The 27,461-nt window shown below is 39.6% G+C and overlaps 1 protein-coding gene across 1 annotated transcript in view; it reads right to left on the bottom strand.

Moving 5' to 3' along the window:
- Window positions 1-27,461, bottom strand: part of CDC73 (cell division cycle 73) — a 105,395-nt gene that overhangs the window by 75,212 nt on the left and 2,722 nt on the right. The window contains exons 2-8 of the mRNA XM_035124183.3: window positions 22,220-22,325; window positions 18,200-18,269; window positions 17,443-17,505; window positions 17,303-17,355; window positions 15,906-15,994; window positions 12,642-12,858; window positions 938-1,036 (exon numbers count right to left, since the gene is read on the bottom strand). Of these exons, the coding sequence (XP_034980074.1) occupies window positions 938-1,036; window positions 12,642-12,858; window positions 15,906-15,994; window positions 17,303-17,355; window positions 17,443-17,505; window positions 18,200-18,269; window positions 22,220-22,325 (697 nt within the window). The remainder of the gene's footprint in view (window positions 1-937; window positions 1,037-12,641; window positions 12,859-15,905; window positions 15,995-17,302; window positions 17,356-17,442; window positions 17,506-18,199; window positions 18,270-22,219; window positions 22,326-27,461) is intronic.

The following is a 27,461-nucleotide window of genomic DNA, read 5'->3' as shown; positions in this document are numbered from 1 at the left end:
TACCCTCTGTAACAGATCCACTATTAATAAAACTAAAGAGTATAATAGTATTTTAGGGAGCCTTGTTAGTAGAATCTACACCAATTTGTAATTTGGGGGAGTATACAATGAAGGAGGTCTGTTAGTGCAGGGACATTTGGTTGCACAATGTAATTTCTCCTCCCTCTGTTCTCCCAATCCACACACTAAACCTGTTCTGGGGGTTATTCCAGGCTTCTGGAGCAGATTTTGTGTGTGTGTGTGTGTGTGTAGGGCTTGCAGGGAGAGCAACTTCCGTTGCACAAACTGAAATCCTTGCACTAACAGAACTATTTTGTTGGATGCTGCCCTTGTTTTTGAAATCTGTTTTATTTCACACAAGCATACTGATTCAAACGTGTCCTATGTTTATTCTGGATTTTTTTTTTTTTTGAAAAAATGTTGCTACAGTCAAACCTCGATGACGAACATAAACCTTTCCGGAAGTCCATTTGGCTTCCGAAACGTTCAACAACCGAGGTGCAGCTTCCAATTGGTTGCAAGAGCTTCTTGGACTTAACCGGAAACAGTGTCAGATGTTCGGGTTCCGAAAAACTTTCGGAAATGGGAACACTTACTTCCGGGTTTTCAGCATTCGGGAGCTGAAACGTACGATAATGGAGGCGTTCGAGAACCAAGGTTTGACTGTACTTGGAATTTTAAGGAAAGTACAAGTGCCAACATTGCCAAAGTCTATTTAAAACTAGCAAGCCTTCTGTTTCAATTGTCCACATAATTTCTTCCAAGGTGTAAATATTCACATAAACCTCACTTCTGTAATATGGACATTCAAACTATTGCCATGACAAATACATGGGAAGCAATATTAATGATATCTGTTTTGCAATTAAATGCTCAGTACCCAAATCCTTTTGCTTTTTAATTAAACCCAAATCCCTTACTGAGGAATAAATCTTACCACTGGTGCAGTATTTGGTACTGGTCTTTGTTCAGGTGCGCGTCCTTCTTCTCTTGCTTTGACGGACTGAAGAATTGCAAAAATGTTCTTGGCGAAGTTCTAGAACACAAGAGATTCAGCATTATACTGTTTATCTGTTAACCAGTGTCTTCTGAAGCAGTGCATAACAGAAAAGTGTGGTATATATAAAGATATGATATAGAAATTGCTAAAGATGATTGAAAATGAACCGCGGAAAGGGGGGACTCGAGGAAGTCACCCTAAAATGTGAAGAAAAGCTTAAGATTCGAGAAAGGTATAGTTTCTGTATGTGTGTTGTATATGTGTTTATTGTTGTTGATGTTGTTGTTTCTGTTTTTGTTTTATTGTATTTCATTATAAAATGAATTAAAAAAATTGAGAAAAAGAAAGAAAAGTGTGGTATATAAATTTACATCTATACAGTGTACTACAAAGTATAGCTAGAAGCCACAATTTTGAGAAATGCAACTGACAAAACCACTGAACATTTTCTGCCACTCTTCTGTCTCTTACCATTTGCACATTTTCAGACAGTGATAATAAGTAGCATGTAAAACAGCTTTTAATCAATTTGCACATACACATGAGTTGTCATATATTTCCAGTTTCTGTCTCTTTGGACAAATGTATTAAAGGAAGAAAGACTTTAATGCTTAGAAAATACAAAGCAGCTAGTGACAAATACCCTCCTCTTAACACTTGATGCCAGTTTCCTTTTTTTCAGCTTGGTACAAGTGCAGGAAAAGGCAGGTGCAAAGTTCAGTTAGTGACCTCTGTATGCAACCCTGAGCTCACTTTGGAGGAAACAAAGGATATAAATTTATTTGATCAAATGTGTGTCTACATGAGCACTAGCACATACACTCTTATTATTTACAATTATCTTTCTCTCCATGAAATGAGAAGGTTTTATGAACTCCACCTGATGCTCCAACTCTATGTTCCTATATGTTAAACAACAGAAAAAATAATGAAACCAGTCTATAATTATCTATAAAACATCAATAAAACATCAGTAGATACTGATCGGTTAAAAACAGTAATAAAAATTGTGAAGGACTGTCTAAACGGTACAATTTTCTGAAGATGTCAGAAAGAAGGCAAAAGTGGTTCCTGTTGAATTTCTACTGGTAGGGAGTTCCATAAGGCAGGGTTTCCCACACTACATTACTTGTAATACTCTAGTATATCCATTGATACAGGGACACAGGTTGAACTGTGGTCTAAACCACTGAGGCTCTTGAGCTTGCTGATTGGAAGGTTGGAGGTTCGAATCCGTACAATGGGGTGAGCTCCCATTGCTCTGCCCCAGCTTCTGCCAACCTTGCAGTTTGAAAGTATACCAGTGCAAGCAGATGAATAGGTACCAGGAAGATAAACAGCATTTCTGTGTACTCTGGCACTCGTCACAGTCCTCTGTGAGCCAGTAGCAGTTTAGTCAAGCTGGCTACATGACCCAGAAAGCTGTCTGTGCACAAACGCTGGCTCCCTTGGCCTGAAAGCAAGATGAGCACCACAACCCCATAGTCACCTTTGACTGGACTTAACTGTTCAGGGGTCTTTACCTCACCTATCCATTGATCAATGTTTTACTATGGACCATATTATAAGAATATATCCTAGAGCATTAAGAAAAACCTTTATGTAGCCTTTATTGATCTTTCTGTGGCATCTGACTATTAATCGAAACAGATGGGAGAAATTTCAAATTGCCAGCATCAAATGCAGACTTCTGGTATTGATCCACAAAGTATACGGCTACACAGAAATGAGGGTCAGAGTAGGTTTAAAGGGTGGTATGGTTTGTGATTTTAAAACATCACAAGGAGTTAAGTGAGATTGCATTCTGGCTCCCACTCTTTACCTTGTATATTAATGATTTGGTGCCATATTTAGCCAATGCAAACTTCCCCTCTCCATTAATTAGGAACAGAAAGATCTCAATCTTGATGTATGCAGATTATTTAGTACTCCTCTCTCTTTCCTCAAAAATCTCTTGGAGGTGTGTAGCACATACTGTAAACAGGAAAGCCTAGTTACGAATTACTCTTAAGACCAAATTATGATTTTTGGCAGACACAGACCTATGTATAGATGGTGCTTGAATCAGCAGGCCATAGAACAAACTCACTCATTTAGATACATGGGGGGCACTCTTTAATAAAATCTTCTCATGGAAGTGTCATATGGAGACAGTCAAAGCCAAAGCACAGAAAACCACAGGGGCACGGATGAAGTCCTATTACCAAAAGGAAGGTCAGCTGACTGAACCATCCCTAAAGATATTTGGTAGCAAAGGGCTTACTCAAATGCTATATGGCTCTGAAATCTGGGGCTGTGATTCAAACTCCATTAAAGATTTGAAAACTGGACAGTATATATATATATATATATTCCCTGGAAGCGTTACTCTCCACCATCAGGAATATCAACAGCTCTTTCTCGTACAGAGTCCGGGTGGCCAACAATTAAGGCAAGAGCGCCCACAAAAAGGGAGTTTCTACTAGAATATATATTTAAGATATTTTTAAATCTAAATATTCTGTACCTAAACTATATCCTGACCATCTGGCACCATAAGGGTAGATAACATAGAAAGGCACCACTTACAGCCAAATGATTGGTGCAGTTGCATTGTACAAAAAAAACACTACAGCACTTGCACATAAACCAGTATGGAGGGCAATAATACTAGTAATCTGGCAATCTAGTTGTAAATTACTTAGGTACATTGATTTCGATGGGTCTACTCCAAATATGACTAATATCAGATATCGCCTTAAAGCATAAAAAGCTAGGTACACTAGACAAATGACAACTCGGGATGTGCACAAATGTGTAAGAAGCAAGAAAAACATAATATAGGCCTTTCAAACCAAGAAAATTACTATGCTAACCCTATTAAAAGGAGCTCAGCGTGAGGCAGCATAAGTAAACCATATTAGGCTATTTAAAAGCAGCATATAATGCTAATATCAGTCATATTTAAAAGGGCACATATTTAACAAATTTACATCAACCCTCAAGATGCACTTCATACTGAATGGCATATGTACACAACAGATGTCCTCCATTACCGATAATTCTAAGTAATAATGAATGTATTCAGTAGCAGAGCTCCCTGCAAAACATTTATAATGCAAAATGGTTCTCTCCTATTAAGTATGGAAACATTAAAGCATCAAAAACAGACACAAGCTGCAAAGTTCTAAGTGTGCTACGTACTTAGTAATGTGCCTGTCTTGCACGTTTATGTGTGTTTTAAAACTACACGAGAGTAACCCAGGGCCCCTTGCAGTAGCAGTTCCATTAAAACAAAAACAAAACCTGACCATCTCATTCACGTCTCCTGCATAAAGTCTTCTTCAGAAGTAGCTGGAATTAATAATATAGGAATGAATGGCCAGTTCAAGCCTATACCCCATTTGTTGTTGTTGTTTAGTCGTTTAGTCGTGTCCGACTCTTCGTGACCCCATGGACCAGAGCACGCCAGGCACTCCTGTCTTGCACTGCCTCCCGCAGTTTGGTCAGACTCATGTTCGTAGCTTCGAGAACACTGTCCAACCATCTCATCCTCTGTCGTCCCCTTCTCCTAGTGCCCTCAATCTTTCCCAACATCAGGGTCTTTTCCAAGGATTCTTCTCTTCTCGTGAGGTGGCCAAAGTATTGGAGCCTCAGCTTCACGATCTGTCCTGATTTCCTTAAGAATGGATAGGTTTGATCTTCTTGCAGTCCATGGGACTCTCAAGAGTCTCCTCCAGCACCATAATTCAAAAGCATCAATTCTTCGGCGATCAGCCTTCTTTATGGTCCAGCTCTCACTTCGTGGATCAATGCCTTGTCGTGGCGAAGGGGTTTGAATAACTCAGAGAAGCTATGAGCTATGAGCTATGCCATGCAGGGCCACCCAAGATAGACAGGTCATAGTGGAGAGTTTTGACTAAACGTGATCCACCTGGAGAAGGAACTGGCAAGCCACTCCAGTATCCCTGCCAAGAAAACTCCATGGACAAAGACAACAGGCATACCCCATTTAAAAGACTCTAAATGAACTCTATTTTTTAAATAGATGGCCCAGTGCAGATATAATGCTAGCTCCCTTGCTTACTGCAGTTAGCAAACAAAGAGCCAGCCCTTGGGAATACACACTCAAGATTCCTCCCTGAAGAAACTTTGCTCTTCTACTTCAATAATGGCTAAGCAACTTTTGGCACCAACATTAACTGCAGTGGAGCTAATGAGATGGGAAAGAGAGAGAAAAATGGGGGAATGGTGTGTTTTTTAGCCCTTTTTTGAAATTTTCCAGTGTTTTCTTTTAAAATGAGTAAAATGCTTTTTAACTCAAGGGTTCAAAGAATTATTTTAAGTTGTGCTTTGCCCCCTCAAAGTGGATTCCAATGCCTACTTAAGACAACCTATTGTACTATTAGGAAATTATTATTTCTGTACTGTAGACATGTTCAATTCAAAACAAATTGTTCTACTAGAGATAGAAATTACTTCAACAGAACTGGGAGCATGTGCTTGTCCATATGTAACTCTAAACAAGTTTAGCGTGATTTGGATTAACTTTAGCAAACTTGAGCACAGCGTCCAGCTCCTCCTCCATTCCTCCCATATGGCCAGGGGAATAAATAAATAAATAAATAAATTATTATTTGTACTCCGCCCATCTGGCTGAGTCTCCCCAGCCACTCTGGGCAGCTCCCAATCGAGTATTAAAACAATACAGCATTAAATATTAAAAAACCTTCCCTAAACAGGGAAGAATGACTCCTGCCCAGTTTATTTCCAAATAATCTGCATAGCACTGCTTTAAAACAAAGTCTGATGAGTTGCTAAACAAGTTCTCTTACCATGAACCTGCTTTAAGCTATATCGTATTTTATTATTCCACCCACTTTCCCACAAACTGCAATTTCCAATACTTCTGGCCTTACAGTCAGATGGCATCTTCAGCAACAACTAGTAGCTGTGCAGGAGGGGGAAGATCTTTGGCTGAAGTCACAGAATACATAAGTGGCTGGAAATAAGGAGGCCCAAGCTTTGCGTGGTTTGAGAAGTTCTTGGCAGGCCAACATGTGCTCCATTGCCTGTAGGCTGAGAAGCTCCTATTTGCATTTCTTCAGTTGAATATACTATTGTAGTAGCAACACACACACACACACACACACACACACACACACACACACACACACAACAAATGTCCATCTGGTATGCCTGGGCACATTTACATGCAACAAATAAGCATCTGCTCCAGACAATTAGACCTAGAATGAAGTGATGCTCAGTAAGTACACACATACATGGCAACAGATGGTGGCAGTGTAGCAACTTACACAAAATAGTTTAGTACACTGACTTCCAAACTGTGTGCAAGGGCACACTCGTGTGTTGCAAGAGAGAGGCTGAAGTGTATTTTCAACAGCTTGGCCACCAAAGCTGGACACTTTGGGCACTCTATGCCACTTGAAGTGGGGAGGCCAAGAGCAAGAGCTGCAATTTATTACTACCATCCAGGACGCGGGTGGCGCTGTGGTCCAAACCACTGAGCCTCTTGGGCTTGCTGACTGCAAGGTTGGTGGTTCGAATCTCCATGATGGAGTGAGCTCCCATTGCTTTGTCCCAGCTCCTGCCAACCTAGCAGTTTGAAAGCACACCAGTACAAGTAGATAAATAGGTATTGCTGTAGCAGGAAGGTAAACAGGATTTCTGTGTACTCTGGTTTCTGTCACAGTGTCCCGTTGGGCCAGAAGTGGTTTAGTCATGCTGGCCACATGACTTGGAAAGCTGTCTATGGACAAACGCCAGCCCCCTTGACCTGAAAACGAGATGAGCGCCGCGACCCCATAGTCGCCTTTGACTGGACTTAACCGTCCAGGGATCCTTTAACTTTTAACCCCATCCAGCACTTCTGCTGTTCCACAATACCAACAAAATTTTGCCATACAAATCCCCCATTGGGCTTTATCACTTCTGCAATCAAGCCTATGGGCAAACTCATTTGCTAAGCCTGCACTGTACAGCTGAAAAATATATTTAACTTTTTAAAGCTCAGAATTCAGCCTTTTTTAAAACAACAACAACAAACAAACCTCATTTATTATGTTCTATGTGTGTTTTTAAATTGTTCAATGTTTCAATTATTTATTTTCCATACCAAACAGCATTGCAAAAGTAATATTGCTTAAGGTATAAATATAAATATAAATTACTCCCCTCCATACAGGAATAACATTTCAGGATTCAGATTATATTTCTTTAAAGTATGACATATTCTACAAACAGTATTAAGAATTTTCTGTTTGTTACATATTTGATCTACTACAATATATAACACCATTTTTTCCCTTTAAAATGTTCAGTCTTCAAGGTGCCAACAGGTTTCTGCTTCTAAAATCTCCATAAAGTCATTTCATGTACAGTACTCATAAATCTAATCAGGGATGGGTAACTTGTGCCGCTCAAGATGATGTTGGCCTTCAATTCCCAGCAGTCCCAATCAGCATGGCGAACGGCAAGGAATGATGGGAGTTGTAGTCCAAAATATCTGGGTTGGGCAAAGCCTCACAACCCCTGGCCTAAATAAAGGTTTAGTTATTCATAGTCTGGTGAAACCAATATCTGTTTTGAAATGTAAATATTAAATTGCTTGAGGACCACAAGATGGTTAGTAGGGGGAGAAAGAGCTAGCAGTCAGAATTTGTGGACTCCTGATTATGTTCCTAGGTGAAATAAAGACTATTTAGTGTCATACCAATATGCTTTCATTGCTTAAGCAACTAATTCATGTACTTTATTCAGAAAATATAGATGGGAAAACTTAAATTTATAGCAATGGTTTAAATTGAATTTTTTTCACCTGGTGTTCAAATTGCCTCAATCTAAACATGCATGAGACTCCTAACTCAAAATGTTGGACATGTGAACATTACTGAAATTTGTCATTGGAATGAGCTCACAGCAGGAAAAATCATCGTTAGAGCTCCAAGAGCACATTGATTCCTTTGGTTCTCAGTCTCCATCAGGCGAATAATTTTATTGTGTGTGGAACAAGACCACCATCTAGTGCTCATTCTGAAAATTGTCTGTGCAGAGAAGAAAGGGGATTCTTCTTTTGTATTCCTTAGAGCTTTGAGATGCAGACCTACAAAGTGGATTTGAAAAAACTCAGCATCTTAAAAGGCAACCCAGCACCTTCACTATAAGGGCGGCCTTTTGAGAATTCAGAATTCTTGCATTATTAGCTACTACAGAGACTGCTTTGAGAATGAAGTTCTCTTTGAACAAACTAACTCGCTGTCAGGCACTGCAGCGAAACAACGATAAGCTTACTGACACGAGAAAGAAAATGTTGCAGGTGCGTTAGAGGTCATCTGAAATGTTCCAGTTAATAAATGAAAAGAATAAAGTCTAGTATTCAAGGGTAAGAATTTGGATAAAGTGATCAAATTCTAAAGAGGACTACCTTAGAGAGCCATGAATAGTGTGTGTATACCCCTAGTAATACCTGAAGGCCCAAATATTCAATAATGGAATTAGGAGCAAAGGCTAGTAATAATAATAGAAAGAGGGAACGCAACAATACAAAAAGAAAAGAAAAAGAGGAACACATAAATACAGAGTTGATCATTTTTATTAGCCACTTTGAGACTCCTTAGGGTAGTGATAAAGCGGGATATGAAATCCAAACTACTACTTCTTCATCATCATCATACATTAGCAGCTTTATAGCTTCCAAATTCTAAGTAATTTGAGGGTGTAAACACACCTTGCTCAAATATCCCCACTCTGTGCTGGGAGCCTTTGCTTGTCCTGCCAGCTGAACCCCACTTATGGTTTGTCTTTCACTAAACCATGAGCAGCAACCACTGCCACTCACATTTGAGCAGTGATCACCAGCATGCAGTTCATTTGTGCTTATCATTAACTATGCTTATGGTTGCCCATATCATAATGCAATTCCTCACTTCTCTGGCTGTTAGTACCTTTTACCCACAAAAAACCTGTCCTGCTTTGTCCCTTCCCCAGGATTGCTTATGGTATATTCCTGCTATAAGACACCACCATAATGCCTGTCAGAAATAATGTGGATATACTGACGCAAGCAGCGCCCCACACTTCCCAACTTGTAGTACATCATTATAGCAGTATTTCAGTGCACATTCTCATCATTTGATGAGCCTGTCACTAGATGTTACCAAATAGGAGACACATTGCAGGCAACCTACCATGTACGGGTACATTTTGTGCAAGGCAATTTCAGCTTACTTTCAAAACCTTTGCCCCAAACATTTAAAGCATCTTGTTCTACTAACAGTTTAAGTCAGGGGTGGGGAGACTTCAGCTTTATAGAATTTTCTTTTTATTAGAAACGAGAGTCCACCAAGTAGAAAATAGTTGGCCTGGGGCAAAATAGCACAGAATAATAACTGGGGGAGATGGTGAGGGAACTTACTTTCCGAATCAAAAACCATGGATCTTCCCCAGGTCAAGTCTAAATTAAGAGGGAGGAGCATCCTTCTGTTGCTATCATGAAAAATACAGTTAAGAACAGTGGCCAATGATCTACAAACCAGGCTGATTTATCAGTTGGTCCTGTTCCAACTTCCACTCTCCCATGTTTTAAGTCTTTAAGGTAAAATACACATCTACCAAAAACAGAATATTTAGGTAGCCAATACTGAAAATTATATCAATGACCCTGCAACATTCCTTCTTTAGAACATGGTATTTGACATTGCTGCCAGGATATCTGAACCAACATGTCAATATTTCAAACTCCTGTGGCCTTGCATGAGCAGCATAGTTTGCTCTTTGGCATACATTTTGTTTTCAATACAGTGATGAGAGTGGCAAGACCTCAATGTCATTGATCCTGGCAAAACTGCAGCTTCATATGTACTAATCTAAATATGTACTAAAAGATTCTTTTTTTAAAAAAAAACTGCAATTATATTCCACCTTTTCTTCAAGGAGTTCAAGATAGCATACATCAGGCATGGCCAAATTTGGCCCTCCAGATGTTATGGGACTACAATTCCCATCATCCCTGACTACTGGTCCTGTTAGGCAGTGACTGTTCCTAGGTCACCAAGTGAGCTTCGTGGCTGATTGGGGATTTGAACCCTGGTCTCTCTGTTCCTAATCTGACACTCTAATCATTACAGCATACTGTCATTTAAATTCAAAGCCACACCTCACAGACACAGCACTAGTACCCCAGAGAGTTCCCCAGTTTTTAGATCCTGAACACTGTTGTTGTTGTTGTTTTAAAAGAACGTCATTCTATTTGCACTGTTTGAAAGCCAATGCAGCATCACTGCAGGTAGTAGAGTCTTAATATTTACCTTTAAGAACACAGTCAGTTTAGAAGCATAACAGCCTTTGTTTTAAAATCAGAGGCATACAAAACCAAACTCATACAATTCCAAACAAGGTAGAAATCATGCTCAAGATGAGACAGAGAAGAAAGCATATGCAACTTCATGTCCAAATCTATGAAATCCTGGTTCCAGTGTTACAGGAAACCAACATCCTGCTTTATTCTTTCTGCACCCACCATCATCAAAATGTTTCCACATCAAGACAAATGGGCATGTCAAGCAACCACTCTTCTAACACACTTGGCAGATATTCTTCCTCTGCAGCCTTTCCAACAGGTATGTGCCAGGCCTATGTCATGTCACCACACCTCCACTGAGTCACAGTTTGGAACAAGCATTTTCAGCTCAGATCACAGAGAAGGTATTGTGGTTGTCAGGCTTTTGTACAGTAGCTCGTTAAAACATAGCATACATTTTCTATGTATAATTTTGAGATGTGCACTGGCGAAAAAATGGCCAACTCTTGAAAACCGTGAACTCAGTGTAGTCTGAAATGTAATTACAGGGACAGTTTGAAATACATTTTTCATAAATACTGTTAACAGGAATATAAATATAGACACAAGAAATTGTCAGTAGTTAATGATACCTTGCAGAAAAGGTTTGTGAACATAAAATAAAGTGAACACGCCATATAAATAAATAGCATGGCGTTTCTGCTGCTGGCTGTGCAGCCTGATCTTAATCATGTTTACTCCAGCATCTGAAACTTTGAAGTGTTAATCCCTTATTGATGAATTACCATATCTCCAAATTTCATGCACCTATGGGGGGGGGGGAGCAAAATGTAGCCATTTTGGCTTTCCAATGCAAGTCAATGGAATTTCTTATTTTCCCCTCTTGGAATGTGATCAGGATTTGTGGGTCATCAACGGGCAATTGCTGGAAATGTAAGACAGCAGAGGGATCCTTTTACCACATGTGGGGGGCAGAATGTGTAGTAAAGTTTAAAACTACTGGGAAATGATCCATAATGAACTAAAAAAAAGTTTTAAAAATCCTTCTTTTAAAAACCCAGAAGCATTGCAGCTGGGGTTAATAACAACAGAAGTGACTAAAAAAGAGAGAAACTTGTTCCTCTATGCAACAACAGCTGCACATGTATCACTAGCCTCAAAATGGAAAGATCCCAACAAAAGAAGACTAGCATATTAAACTGTTAGAATATACAGAGTTAGCAGGGATGACCACTAGAATAAGAAATCAAAATGATAAAAAATATAAGGAGGACTGGATATTTTTTATTGAATATATGAAAAAGTGTTATAAACAATTAACCTAGCAGCATGGTAAGATTTTCAGCAGGGTAAAAAAAAAACCTAATGTGTATATGAGTATGTAGTTGCGATAGATGGGGTGAACCAAGAAAATGCGAGAAAAAGAATAGAGAAAAGGAACCATGGAAGGAGAAGCTGGGAAGCTGGGGGAGGAATATTTTCTGGTTTTCAGTTTATTTTTTGCAATCTTAAAATTGTTATTGTTATTTCTTTTCTATTTCAGAGGTTTTTTGTGATCTTTGTATTTTTCCCTGTTTATTTCTTAGATATAATAATAATAATAATAATAATAATAATAATAATTATTATTTATTATTTATTCCCAGCCCATCTGGCTGGGTTTCCCCAGCTACTCTGGGCGGCTTCCAACAAAATATTAAAATACAATATTAGAAAAACAAATTTTCTTTTCTTCATTTTTAAGGATTTGTGGGTTGTGTCCAGATCATCCCAGTTCAGGGCTGAAACAAATCATTGAATCCAGTCCCAAATCAGACTGGGGGAGGAGGGGTTGTACTGGCCTAAGACCTGCCAAGCAAAACATTGTTACCTTACTGAACTAGAAGAGATAACAGCTATAGGAGCAGGACAAGGTAAAACATTTAGGGGTTTTCATACTTTATAGACTCTGGAGTCATTTTATGACGTTAAGCAAGAGCAAAAAGCTAAAAAAGAAAAAAAGTGTGTCTTTTTAAGAGTGTTAGGATATGAATAAATACCTAGGATATGAATAAATACCAAATCACAGTTCAACTATGATTGAGATTGAGAAATGATTGAGAAACAAGCAATTTCTAAGAAAAGTTGCTGCAGCCATATGCATGTTTATGTGGGGAAAGTACAAGTGAACATAGTTGCACACGTCTGAGAAAACATGCATAGGACTGGTCTGCTATGTGTACACACATGTATTTGCACTGCTACATTCAAACTCTAAAATGACCTTGTTCTTACTGAACATCAAAGCTAGACATAGAATCATCTGTCAGTTGATGGGACACAAATATGATAAGGCCTTACCTTGCCTGTGCTTTGTAAAATGGTCGTTCTAGTCCTCCAAACCCTTTCCCTGCTGACAATGTCTCTAGTTACATCAACTTCCGCATCGACAAAACTTCGCTGTTTAAGAGCAGTTATGTCATCATCCAAATCCGTCTTAATGGTGGACCTTTTCTTGGCCATGATTTTGGCTTTGATAGCAGCGATTTTTTCCACAGACATGGCTTCAGACAAGGATCTAGAAAAGATTGAGAAGCGTTACAAACCAGCATTGTATACCAACAATAGTATAAAATGAATGTCCCAGTGATAAACCTCATAAATCTTCAAGCTCAATAAATCATGGTCTTAAGGTCTTACTGTAAAAATCTCAAAAGTATCAATATTGAGAGATTGAGATAAAACTAATTTACAGCCCTAGGGCCAAGTTTGGCTTTCTTTCGTTTTTTCCTTCATTCCAGACACTGTTATCTGATTCAGACATAACACTAAGCTACAGATTAGAACTATGTATGTGAGCATTAAGGCTATGTGGATAATATGAGAGACCAGCAACTTTTGGGTCCTCTTCTCCTTAAAACTGTTTCCATTCCAGTTGATAGTTGTAACAAAGAAAATTTGCTTTTTTCCTTGTCTCTCCCAATCATATTTCTTGTTATGCTGTGTCCTTAAATTCATGTCGGGGCGGGGCAGGGCGGGGCGGAGAGAGTGTGCTCCCAATTGTTGGAAAGTGATGCTTCCTGTCAACACAAGTCAGCTGACTGGCAGTGACAGAAAGCCCCAGTGGGATTGGCTGCACTCTGGAGTTCCTGATCTGTACAGCAGCCAATTCCTGCCCAAAGCAGGCTTGCTAGAAATGCTGATCAGCATTGCTTGCATTCAGCAAGCCTCACCAGGCTTGGGACTTACAGAAAGCTCACAAATATTACTTTGGATAGCTGGCTGCACCTCACACACTTCTCCAGTGGCAAGCTCTTGTGAGGGTTTTTCTTTTCAGGGACATAGGAACTTTTATCCATGGCTAAGCACTCTTTATTATCTCATCAGAGGATCAGATCCAATTAGCACAGTGTGACCTAAAACCACCACCACTTCCCAGTAAACTCTGTTTCTGCAACAGTTTCCTTTTAAGTCCGAAGGGTTCAAGTTATTGCTAATACAGTGGTACCTTGGTTTCCTAACTTAATCAGTTCCAGAAGTCCGTTCTTCAACCAAAGCGTTCTTAAACCAAGGTGTGCTTTCCCATAGCAGCGGGGGACTCAATTTACAAATGGAACACACTCAACAGGAAGCAAGACATGTTCTGCTTCCAAGGCAAAGTTCACAAACCAAAACACCTACTACGGGTTTGCAGCGTTCTTAATCCAAGTTGTTCATAAACTAAGCTGTTCTTAAACCAAGGTACCACTGTACCTGTTATTATGCTTGCTCCACAGTAAAAGATTAGTACTGGTGGTAAGGTTTCTTATTTAAGGATTGGCCACAATAGGAAAGACACTAGTTAAGGTAGACTGGAGGAAATGGAAAGAGGAAAGAAAGAAATACGGTAGGACTTTTTTTTCTTAAAAGTTGCGGCAAAAGTGACTGATACTCTTGGAGGAATGCATTAGTGTTTCTTGCCAATGGTAATGGTGAAGCAATAATGCTTGGCAGTTCTGTGCAATGTGCAGATAACTTCACCATAGCAGCTGAGAGGTTGTGGGTAGCATGGGTTGGCGAGAGAGAGAAGGCAGACAACAGGCCAACATTAGCTGAAACAGACTATGGTTTATTGAGTTTCCTTTGTCAACTGGAAAACTTGGGGGGGGGGGGGCGGATTTCCATACAAACCTAAGAAAAACCAGAAACACAGTACAAATAGTTGTCCCTTTCCACGGTCTTATGACTGGTGCTGCTGCCTTGGTGCTAGACAAAATCACTGTGACCCTTCTAGACTTTCACAGCTCTTGGATTTCAAATGACAGGTTCAATGATCTGATCCCTTACCTCAAAACAATTGCTAAACAAGTTGTTTCTGCAATACAAATTGAATTGCAATTTAAAATTACAGTAGCACCTCGGCTTACGTTGCCCTTGGGTAACGTAAACTTTGGGTTGCGAAAGCGGCAAACCTGGAAGTGTTTTGCCGCACACGCATGCGCAGAAGTGGTCTACCACTTCTCCTTCGGTTGCGAAAACCTCAGGATCCGGCCAGACCTCTGGAATGGATCCCGTTCGCAACTGGAGGTACCACTGTATACCTGAAACAATGTTTAACCGTAAATAAGTCTCTCTCACCCACAAATGTGAAAGAATACTTCCTCCTTTTTGCTGGAAAACTGATGATTTCACCCAGCTGCGCATACAACACTTCTCCCCCTACCCGAGAAACAGGAAACAGCAATTTCTTAAGAAATTTTTATGAGCTTCTTATACAAGAAAGGCAGCGGACTTCTTACTGCTATCATGTGTTTTGTAATTAATGTGTAGATGAAGAATATAGCTTTAGAAAAAAAAGATGTATGTTTGCAAATCTTCTGCCCTTAGCTTCATGTGCCCACATGCACATAGTACCATTGAATCCACTGAGATGGATTGGGAAATTTGCCTATCCTGTCTGGTGCTTTCCTATATAGTACACATGGACTCTTGGATAAGCTAAAATAAGTCCTTATACTTAAAAACTCTGTGCTGTGGTCAAACTTTGAGTTACACGAATTAACCAGAAACCTATAGATTCTTTCTAATCTCAAAATACTGAGTTTTTCTTTCATGAACAGCACAAACAATTCACCAGCTTTAAAATCCTAACCCTCCTTGGCTCCATTTTATAGGTGTAGGAATGAAGCTAAGAAGCTCAGAGGCGAGCAGCAATTCTCCAGTTTTCCAGGTGTCAGACTGCAGCTCTACGTTATTTACTTAAGATTGAGTCCCACTGAATTCTGTGGAATTTACAACACTGGAGTAGACGTGATTAAGATCAGGCTGCATAGCCAGTAGCAGGAACACCAAGAATGTCAGGCTCTTTCTTCATATGAAAGATGCACTACATTTTAATTTCATGTGCCTTTTCTACAAGATACCATTAAACACTGACTACTTCTCTTGAATATTTCAATTTCCCCATTAACAATATTCCATGAAAAAGTTAGCAACAAATCTCACATCGTCCCTGCAGTTACACTGCAGATAAAAATTTTCAATGGTTGGCCATTTTTGCTGTGTCACATTTTAGAAAGGCCTACGTGTCAAGAGCATTATCACAATTCTTGAATTAGCAGTTATCAGAAACAAAGGAAGACTTGCCTGATCTGCTCCGTCTGCACAATGCCTTCTTTGTGGCCCTCCAGTCGAGCTGCCAGTCGCTCTTTGTCAAGCCGCACACACTCCTCATCCTAGGAAAAAGAGCAATGTTTATAAAAAAAATATGGTTTTTTGCTTCCTACAAGGATAAGCCAAGTGTCAGAGAAACTACAGCACAGGCCACCCAAAGCTACCCCTTAGCAAACTGGGGAAAGTTTAATCAGCCCCCAAAGCCACAAGGAGTCCAAGTCCACAAATCACTGAAATCAGGGAGTTTAGATAAAGTCTGTACAGTTGCATTGGTTGCCTGTGGCATGTCTTTTCACTGCTGTTCCCCAGTAGGGCTGGGCTATATATCAATATATCATCCAAAACTGGTTTGAAGTCCATATCGTGATATCAGTTTCATAATTTTTGACCTGACAATATATTACGAATGATTGTGTATGTGTGTTTGTGCATGTGTGTGATGCAAAAATCACAATGTGCGGGGAACTGTGAAGCCAGGCGATACTTCTCTCAATTCCAGCAGTCCCTGTTAACTCTGCCACCTCAGCTCTCCTCTGCCTCATAGAGGGGGCAGCAAATCACAAGAGCAGGTGTTGGCAAAAGTCACAATGCAGGAAAAACCGTGAAGCCAGCCAACAGGCCTCTACATAGCTCCATCCTTATTTCAGAAATTGTGATATACTGTATTGCAACATTTAGCTGGTGGTACAGCACATTGTTGAAAGCCAGGTATTGCCCAGCCCTATTCCCCAGTAGTATAGATTTGCCAGCCAGTTTTATGTTACCCGTTCATTTATTTATTAAAAAAATCAGTTTAGTGTCCAAGCTATAACCCTACACACCCAAAAACTGTTTGGAATGCTGTTTACCAATTTTTTCTTCCATAACATGGCTCACAGTTCACGCTTCACCTTTCACAAACTACCATTGAGCTCTTCCAAATATTAAATATGATCACAAAGAGTGTTGTGAAGCATGTCCTGAAAGTTCATGTGAGCTTTGAGCTTGCACTTTCTTTAAATTAGTAGTTCCTCTACACCCCAATGCTGTGTGGTGAAAACTGCTTTCAGAAACTGAGGAGAGTTCCAAAAGCAGTTTGTTTCTAATATAGCATGGGATCAGCCATCCATAAAAGCAAATCAAAAAGCTGAAAGTTAGAGAAAGCCATTTGCATGACCCTGAACAATTTTTTACATTCTAAGTTTTGCCATTTAGAGTCCTTAACTCAGAGACCACAAGGACTCAGTCCTTCCAACTATCATGAATACCAATGGGAAGAATTATGAGAAAACAGTATAAGGACACAAGCTCTTATCAGAATTGTTTTGAAGACAGATAAAGGAAACCCACTTTATCCCACAAACCTTTTAGAAAGAATATTACTAGGTTACCTCTATTCTTGGTTTCTTTGCTTCTGCTAGTATTTCATCAGCTGCTCTTTTAACTACAAGAAAAAGAGGCAATTAACATACATAAATGAGGCAGCCCTTCAAAAATTGTGCAGTTGTAATACTTGAGAACTATGTTATACCTTGAGTAGATCGTTGAAGACCTATTTCAAGCGGTGCACTTCTGTCTATGCTCGATGATGTTGCTAAAAATATACAATAAGATCAATAAATCATGAATGTTTTTAAGATATGCAAACATAAAATAGACAAGCCCCAAAAGTAACTATGCCATGCTAAAATGGACAAGAAATGTCTTTGCTAGCTGCAACTTTGTTTGGTCAGGAAGTAACTAATATGATCAGTATCCCCCAATAAGAATTTCACAGACTATTTGGTGATTTTGGTTGACACTCATGACAACAGTTTTATTCAGGTGTTTTGTGCTGCTTGTTTCCAAGAGATTCAGGCAACCAATGTGTCTTTTTGTAAACACACACACACACCCTATTTACAACATAATCTAGATTTTAGCTTATCTGGTTAACTAATTAAGCTTCAGATTTATTTTGGAAAGAGGTACCAGGCCTCCAAACATCTGATGAAATCCAAGATCATCACCCTTCACTTCCCAGTAATGGGCTGCATACAATGTTGTGCAGAGTTCTCCTTATACAGTGGGACTTCTCCTTCCTTTCCTCCCCCGAAAGCACCTAATCTGCTCCAGAGAGTCCCCCAACCCTCTGGAGAAGATTTTGAGGGTGCACTCAGGAGAGCAGAGAAAGAGAAGTCCCCATTACACAAACATCACAGCAGCAGTGGCTACAGCCTAATTTTTTAGACCAAGGAGGGAAAACAGATTAGTGAAAACATGAAACAGTTAAATAACTTTTAACTCACATGTTTCTCCATTTAGGTATGCAAGTAGATCTTTTCTGTCAGGTCTTCTTACTACAGGAATGTTTTCAGTCTAAAAGAATGAAAATACGGCCTTGAGACACAGCAACATACACGTGTTTGCTTCAAAACAAACCCAAAGTCGACAGTTTGGTGTGAAGCCTATCTCAAATGTTACCGTAATTGGAACATCAAATACAGCTGCTTCTCAATAAAATGCCACATAGCAAAGACACAGGGTTTTCCCCAGGATTTGAAAACGCTAATAATAACCACACCTGAAACGTATCAGCATGGTTGGTCGAGTGAAATCTGATTCACTAGGAGAACACTGCTTCATAGTTTATAACAATAGACTGAAAACAGTTTAAAGCGGCAGACCAATTGTTAATAAAACATTTGATTTGAAAAAATATATAATCCACTAAAAGTCCAAGGAAGTCCCAGCCATCCATGCCTGCACCAACAACCTAGATACTGCATAACTGTGACAAGTCAAAATAGCTTCAGCAGCTCCCAGTGAGGGAATAGGGCCTCATGGGATTACATGTCTGCACAGCAAACTGTTGTGTGTCCACCAGTTGCAGAAGCATCAACAATTTATTGCACTGCAGCTGGACTGTGTCTTCTGTCAGGGCTATTAACACAGTAGTGTTCAGTGTTATGTGACAAACAGTGGTGGCTTGGGTGCTATGTTATTACATGCACCTGCTTTTTCCAAGGAAAGCAACTTTTGGAAAAAGGCAATTTGAAGTTTATTGGGGGGAGCGGGGACTGCTTAACCCGTCTCTTTTGAATGTGCACCTGCAAATCCTCAGGTAGGGAAGGAAGAGCTGCTGGTTCAGAGGCAAAGCTGGAGAGGAAAAGTGGCAGGAGATAATTCACTTCTAAATGCCACCCACTTCCTTCTTTGTACAGAAGTAGCTGCTGGTGGAGCTATATTATACAAATATGCGTGCAATATATACTTTGATCAGAGTCACACAAGGAAAGCTATTGTGACACTTGTTTGGAACCTGCTGTCATTTTAGCATGGTTAGAAAGAGTGCAATGTTAGCACTTTACATGGGGAAAGATGCCCTCAGGCCCTTTCCCCCACAAATTATTTTATCTCGCTCTACTTAAAGGCTTTTTCATTTAATCTGCCACACACAGGAAGGATCTGATTACTAATTTTATCAATTTTATACTTTTCTGTAAAGTAGGGGATGGAGCAATAGCTACATGACCACTTAAAGTTTTTCATAGTACACTGCAGGAGGGGAGGAAGCTTACAAGTGTTAAATTCAGAAGTAGTAGCATGCAGCAGTGACTAGAACATTATGGCTAATGATTTAACATTAGCCAGTGACTCAAGAACTGGGGGGCTGGGTTCAAAACCCTGATCAGCCACAAACTCGCAGAATGTCTTAGTATAACTCACTCGCCTATCTGTAAAAAGTGAGCAGTAACCTACCACATAACAAAAATAACATTATGATCAATCACCATCCTTCAAATTCAGATTAGGATATGGTTATCAGATGTCCCCGTTTCCCGGAGACAGTCCCCAGATTTACAAATCAGTCTCCATACATATCATTCCTACTGAAGTTGAAAAGTGCCCCAGATTCATTGAAAAAAATCTGGTAACCTTAGATTAGGATTCATTTGGATTTCTAGGCTTTGCCTGTCAAATGCCTTGGGGCAGGTAACAATAAATGCAGAATTATTTATTACCAATAATACTCCTAAAATTTGTTACTGATCAAGATAAGGCACGCTCCAACAACCCACTCTTTCAAATGAATGCTTAAGACTATTTCCTCAAGCCTTTTAATTACCGTCTGCTGATCATACTGTAGCAGTTAATTGCTATTTTACCTGTTAAAGGGTGAGAAATCTATAAAATTTTAAATAAATACAATATTAGAATTAATATTAAGTCACTGGGGAATGATGTGGTTTCTTCTGATAAGGCTGAAAACCTACATTTAATTCAAACTAGATTTCACTGAGCTCAATGGCATTTCCATTCATGTGAGTAGGACTAGGATGTAATTAAGCTATAAGAAGCTTAGTAATAGTTCTGAAACAAGACTTTAAAGATATTCCATTAGCTTCAGCTGTCAATACCAAAATATACATGAAGTCACAAAGTCTATGTGTACTTTACCTCACTATTTTAGTGATGCTGATACTCAGGTGGGGTGTTTTTTTTTTGGGGGGGGGTCATCAGTTGTTGATAGCTCTGCACATTTCTCTGAACTTGTAGAGAAAAGTTATAGTTTCTAAGAGATGTTCTGCCACAAATGTGAAGAACTTTGGAGTGTATCTGTACACACTTATTCTGAAGCAATCTTTCTTTTCAAAAAACCAGCATAAGGCAACAAAAGCCCAGGTCAAGCAGGAAAATAATCAAATGTAAGACAGCAGTATGTAAGATTACAGCCCATAAGGCTAAAATAGCTATTATGGCAGGGAAGTGCAGCAGCTTCACTATAAGTCATTGGCTTCCGTTCCACGGAATAGGGGCAGCTCAATTATACTTGCCATTATCTAAAATTACAACTACAAAGAGTGATGACCAAGTTGCTTCTACTCCTATAAGTAAGGCCAAAATAGCAGGCATGTCTAATGCTAGTTTATAAAAAATAATAATAATCAGCCACTTTGCATGATATGGTGAGATTATAGGAAACATCAGCAGCATAGTCTAGTTTCCTGATTTCCTGAAAATAGAAATTTGAAATATTTTCAATTCTGGATTGGGGTGGTGGTGTTCAGTTTGCATTTTTATGTGGGTCTACTTAAATCACACTTCCTTGCTTGAAAAAGGCACATATTAGGAGAAATCACATGAAAACACCTTTGGGTTTTTTTTAAAAAATAAAAAATAAAATTGCAAACTAATGCAGAAGTCAGGTGAAGTGAATTTAGGATTGGGGGGGGAAGAGAAACAAAAATTGACAGACTCATCCATCCCTAGTTCTGGATCAAAGGTTTGCACCAAAACCACATGGCACTCTTAATGACACTGATGAAATCAGCTTCTTGAGAAATGCACCACGTTTGAAAGGAGAGAACACAATAAAAAAGGCAAGCAGCAAATGAAAGAGCAACATGGGTGTGCTTTACAAACATAATGTTGTTACTTTATGTAAGAAGAAGAAATAATGCTGGCTTCCTTCGACAGAATTAGCAATTTATGAACAGGTACGTCACAGCTCTTCCTCAGAGGAAATGCTCACTTGCTCCATCAGTAGGAGTTCACTGGCAGCCAAAGCAAACTGCAGTTAAGACCAACCAGAACTTCATTTAACATGGCATCTCAATTTCGCAGGATTTCGACTTTCAGGTCCTCAGTTAAGGAAAATCCTAGTTAACCTCAAGCATGGTTAACATAGTTCTGACAAACTGTTCAAGAAGGGAGTTTTATTATTATTATCATCATTACTATTAAGATTTATATACAGTACTGCCCTTCATACAAAGATCACAGGGTAGTTTACAGTATAAAAATACAAAAATACTTACCATAATGACAAACAAAAATACACACACCCAAACACACACAGTTTAATCTAGGAAAGGGCAGGGCGAGTGCATTTCTGTATCTGAAGCAGCAAGACACTGCAATATAACTTAGCAGCTCAAAAAGTTATTTTTAAAGGCATAAATATGTGAAACAATACTATTACAGAACCTCTGGTTGGGGGACTGAATTACACTTATCACAGCTACTACTGCCTCTATCTGTAAAATATTGTTTTTTTCAGTTGCAATTTTGTTAGGTTTTTTAGTTCCTGCCAAAAAAATTAAGGGCATTGATTAAAATGTATCCCACTTAAATGACATTGCAAGATTATGATTTGTGATAGTTGAATTATTATTATTATTATTATTATTATTATTATTATTATTATTATTATTATTAGCACAGCAGTTCATACCTTCCAATTCTACAAATGTTCAGTTGACCAACAGGCAAGTTAGAAACAACATCAACCAACATTAGGCTCTTATTCTGAGAGATCTACTTACCGCAGCACGGCGGACATAAACAGGATGTGAAAGATGCACATTATTCAACAGGAATAAAATAGAATCCAAAGTGTAGTACTCTCTTGGCTGGCCTTCCTTTCCTGTCCTGTAATGGATGGAAAGCAAAGATGGTTTAGAAAATATTTGGAGAGAATATACACCACCAATGGTTCTCTTCATAAAAAGCTGGAAGCATGACAAAACAACAAACTTATACTATATATCAAAACTATCTGGCAAATAACTCATTCAAATGCCACCAATCAGCCTGGCTTTCTGCTTCCTCACTCTGCCTTCCCGCACCCTGCTCACTTAAGCCAAGTTTGACAAATTTGAAGGGAAAGGCACCACAATATTTGAATTGTTCTCTTCCCACCCCTTCACAAGACACACCGGCATACAGCAGGCTTCCTCAACCTTGGCCCTCCAGATGTTTGAGACTACAATTCCCATCATCCCTCACCACTGGTCCTGCTAGCTAGGGATCATGGGAGTTCTAGGCCAAAAACATCTGGAGGGCCAAGGTTGAGCAAACCTCACATATAGACTTTTTCAGTCAGGTTGTTTCTATTAAGGGCAATTGTCCCAAAGAGGTTAACATTTCCTTAAAAGTGGGTATTTATATAATTCAAGATGGCACACTATGAAGGGGCAAACACAGCTGCCAAATCAAGCAGTGGCAGCTTGAAGGAAAATATATTACAAAAGAAATGCTCAACTGACAAGGTTCCATTTTTAAAATAAAAATAAAAAGATGGAAGGGCCAGCAACAATGTCTTCACCCACTGATTTACTCCTGCATAAGCCAAGGCACAAGCAAAGGATTCTTCTGTAGCTTAATGTATATTTTGTACATGGGCCAAAATACAGAAAAAGGGGAGGGAGAAACTGTGGCACTTAAAATAATTTTGACAGATTATCTTGTTCACAGTAGGAAATAAAAGTTCAAAATCCCTTTGCCCATGCCATGGAAAGACAGTGAAACTACACAGCACAGGAATGATTTTGCCAAACCCTTTGTGTCACTCACAAATGTGAACAGAAATTAAAAGTTTTTTGCTTGGGTTGGCCTGTAAGGTGCATATCTGAGGACCAGATGGAAAGCCCTTAAAAGGTAGATATGAGCAACAGGGCCACCAGTTGTACATTGCTACTGCAATCTATCTGCTCACCACTGTTGCTATGCTACAACCAAAAATTTTCCTATCAAGGTATCTTATTACACTGGTTACAGGTAGGTAGCCGTGTTGGTCTGGGTCGAAGTAAAATTAAAAAAATTCCTTCAGTAGCACCTTAAAGACCAACTAAGTTTTTATTTTGGTATGAGTGTGCATGCACACGAAAGCTCATACCAAAATAAAAACTTAGTTGGTCTTTAAGGTGCTACTGAAGGAATTTTTTTATCTTATTACACTGACAGAGGTATGAGTACTTTACTGTGCAGAAATGGGTCCCTAACATTTTTTTATAATGTACCTGAAGACAATGGTCTTATCATCAATTTTATGTTTGTTTCCCTATCTGTATCAAGTAGATTCAATGTAACTAATTACTCTAGTGAGAAAATATAAATTTGGACTAGATACAACTCTACCACAAAGCAGTTTCAGCACTGTAGCTTATGTCCAGAAAACAGGTTAGGAGTGATCAATTTGGCAAAAGTGCATATATAGGTCAGAACTCTCTGTCTGTCTGTCTGTCTGTCTGTCTGTCTGTCTGTCTCTCCCTCCCTCCCTCCCCCGCCCTCTCTCTCTCACACAAACACCCCATCCCGCCCAGGAAGTAAGAAAGGAAATGAAAAGGAGTTCCAAGATAAAATTAATAGGAGAGGGGCAACTTCTTAAGATGTCCCACACAGATCTTTTAATCACCTTTAATAATGAAAAGTGCTACATAAAGATTTGATAGTCTGGGCAAGACATAGACATTGCGGGTCTGTCAGAAAACGGTTTTTATTTTATTTAACAACTTTCCTTCTGCTGAAGAATGTACTTGACGAATTCTAGCAACAACTGCAAAAGTACTCGAAGTGAAAGAATTTTTCTACATTTCTCATTAATATTAAGACTTTTTAAAAGCTGACTCAAACTTCATAGAAAAAGATTTTAGATTAAGTGCAGCATTTCACAGACAAATTCTGCATATTTGGTGCCTATAAATATGCAAAGTGATAATTACCTTAATCTAAAAGATGGTAATAGGGGACAAACCACATGTTATCAAGCAGACATATGTAATGTTACACCAATGATAGCTTCTCCAGTGCAAGGCATCCTCAGAATTGCATAACGGAGGATAAAATACGGTGTTGAGAGAGAAGCTTGTGCCTAACTCAGGCATCCCCAAACTTCGGCCCTCTAGATGTTTTGGCCTACAACTCCCATGATCCCTAGCTAGCAGGACCAGTGGTCAGGGAAAATGGGAATTGTAGTCCAAAACATCTGGAGGGCCGAAGTTTGGGGATGCCTGGCCTAACTCCTTTATCAGCTGGCTATTTCCGCTGAAATGGCCCCTCCAGTAACTCTTCCCTCCCCACCCCCTCCAATAGGGCTGCAAGGTAAACATAGGTCTGAAATTCCAGCAGGGATAAATGCAGCTGTGACAGAGGGCAAGGAAGCGAAAAAGTAGAAGGCTTGGGAAGAGTTAACTCACCCCTCTTTTGTCTCTTTTAATTCATCCCATTATTTTCAAATGTCAAGACTGCAGATTACACTGTAGCATGCAGTCTGAGTCCAAGCCTTGCCAAATATTTCTTCAATGTGGCCCTCAAGTTTGCCTATCCTAACTCTTTTCCTTCATTCGCACCTGGAATACGTGCATTTAAAAAAACAAAAAAAGATTCCTTGCCTGAAGGGCAACCAAAAAAGAGAGGAGCAATCAATATACCCCAAACTAGATAACCTTCAGAATAAAAGAGAAGGGTGCAAAAGTAGTCACACTTTTTAAAAACTCACCAAAAATGTTTTAAATTGATGGGCTTAAAATCTACTGCTGTACGTGGAGAGTTTAACTTGAAGACAGGTATCCTTGTGTGCTTGCCTTTTGTGGCACACCATAGAAACTTGGCTGCTATATATGTTCAGTATACAGTAGTTGCAATCCAACACATCTGCCACATGGGAAAACCATGTACATAATCAAGGTTCCCTTTGCTTTTCCTCCCCCATGCAGCCTTGAACAGCACCCAAAAAGTGATTTTGGTTTTTTTTAGTCTAAACTGAAAAGTTGTTTGCCTCTCAGCATAGAGCAAGGACTTCAAGGTTACCTCTGGCTCTCCGACTGAATATGCAAACACCAACTAGAAAATGAGTCCTTGGACAGCAATCAGAAAATCTGGGTTTACCACAGAATGTGCAGGGAACAGTGGTATGACATCAACCATGTATGTATCCCTTGAGTCTGTATCTGTACAATACTGTTACACCCCCCAAAAAACCTATGGTAGGTTCACCTGCACATATCCCAAACCTGTGTCTATTTTGACTCTGCTCTGAGAAGTGAGTGCAGAGCATTTGAGCTTCCCCTCCTGCTGCACTTAGGCCAGTGATGGGCAACCTTTTGAGCTTGGTGTGTCAAAATTCGCCAAAAAACCGAGCATAACTCGGGTGGTGTGTTACTTTGAGAAAAAACTATAATTTCACGATATTTATAGTTCAAATAACAAAAATGTATAATTGTAATATATAACTGAATTTAATAAACCAATAACTAATTATTTAATTTATTTTTTAAAAAAATATTTAAAAAAAATATTTTAAAAGGGGAAAAATAAGGCAAAACCCAGAGATCTTTCCCATTGGGACTCTGGGCTCAGGCCTTCCTCCAACGGGTCTGCCACTGGGGAGGTGGGCTCGGGTTAGGCCTGTGCCTCCTCATGGCCCTCTTCAGCCCACCTCTCCCCTCACTTCAGCCCACCTCTCTCCTCACTCAGCTATGCTTGTGAGGCGGCGAGGCAACAGTAAGTGAGGTTGAAGATCCGTGCAGTAGCGAGGATGAAACATCCTTTTCAGCATGCGGCTGCGTGTCACCTAAAATGGCTATGCATGTTGGTGCTGACACGCGTGTCATAGGTTCGCCATCACTGACTTAGGCCCCAACTGTAACTTGCCTAGTTCTTTAGTACCCATCCACACTCCATAGAGGCAAACTCTCCACCCTCACTATATTTCCATCTCTGGTTCAGGCAACATGGTCTGGATAGTCTGTGCAGTTTATAACTTGCCATCTTGTAAATCTGCATTTCTATACAGGTGCTTCATCACCATTTTGTGCAATTATAACAACATGGATGGTTCTTACTAGTTTCCCCAAGTAAGAAAGGCAGTATTGGCTTTTTAAAATTGACTCTGGTGTGCAATCATCTCCTCCTAGTCAGTTCAAAGCCAAGTCAAGAACTGGGCCAGTTTTAGTTAACAGGTTTAGGTACACCAGACTGTGGAATCAACTTTAACTGTTAGCAATACAAGCTACAACATGTCAATTATTAAAAGAGAACTACTGTCCAATTTGTTAGTTTTTTTAAAAAAAACCTCTGTAGTATACCCTCCAAAATGTGCACAACATAACTAGACATGCATTGCCAGGCAAAATACAGCTATAAAACTTGCATTAGAGGAAAGGAGTTTCCTTCTTGAACTGCACAGCCATGCACAGTTCTCGATGGAACATGCATCTCCAGCAGCCAGGTGACAAGTCCTGCTGCCAATCAGATAAAGAACTTTTGAAAACAACGCCACAGGTAACCAATCAAAGTTAGCCAGGAGGGAGGGTTAGAGAAACATGAATCTCTGAAAAAACTTCAGCAAGACACAACTACCACTATGCTCAAAACCTCCTCAGATAAGCTGGGGGGGGGGGGATGAACAAGTGCATAATCTTTAGTTCAAAGACAGTAAATCACACTCGGCAGGAAGCTCTGTAACACAGGGAAAATCCTAATCAGTGCATCCCAATCTCCTTTCAGCAAAGTTATGTTTGGAAACACCACATTTGGCTCTTGGATCCAACTTTGCAACTAGGTTGCATTAGGATTCCATAATGAACGCCATTTGGCATTGAGAAAGGTAAGAAAAATGGGGGGGGGGGTCCTTCTGTTGTCCTTACCCTTTCCCTCTCCCATGGAGGATGGAAAAAGAAGTGAAAACATACATACTACATGGCAAAGAAAAAGATGTCATTTTTCCACACAGGCTGTGAGGCATTCTCTTTACCCTTCTCCCAACACAGATACACATCAAAATAA

Source organism: Zootoca vivipara, chromosome 7 (genome assembly GCF_965207765.1).
Source record: "Zootoca vivipara chromosome 7, rZooViv2.hap1.1, whole genome shotgun sequence".
In the NCBI taxonomy this organism is placed as follows: Eukaryota; Metazoa; Chordata; class Lepidosauria; order Squamata; family Lacertidae; genus Zootoca; species Zootoca vivipara.
Note: the sequence above shows the minus strand (reverse complement) of the source record. Positions and strands in the feature narration are given on the sequence as shown.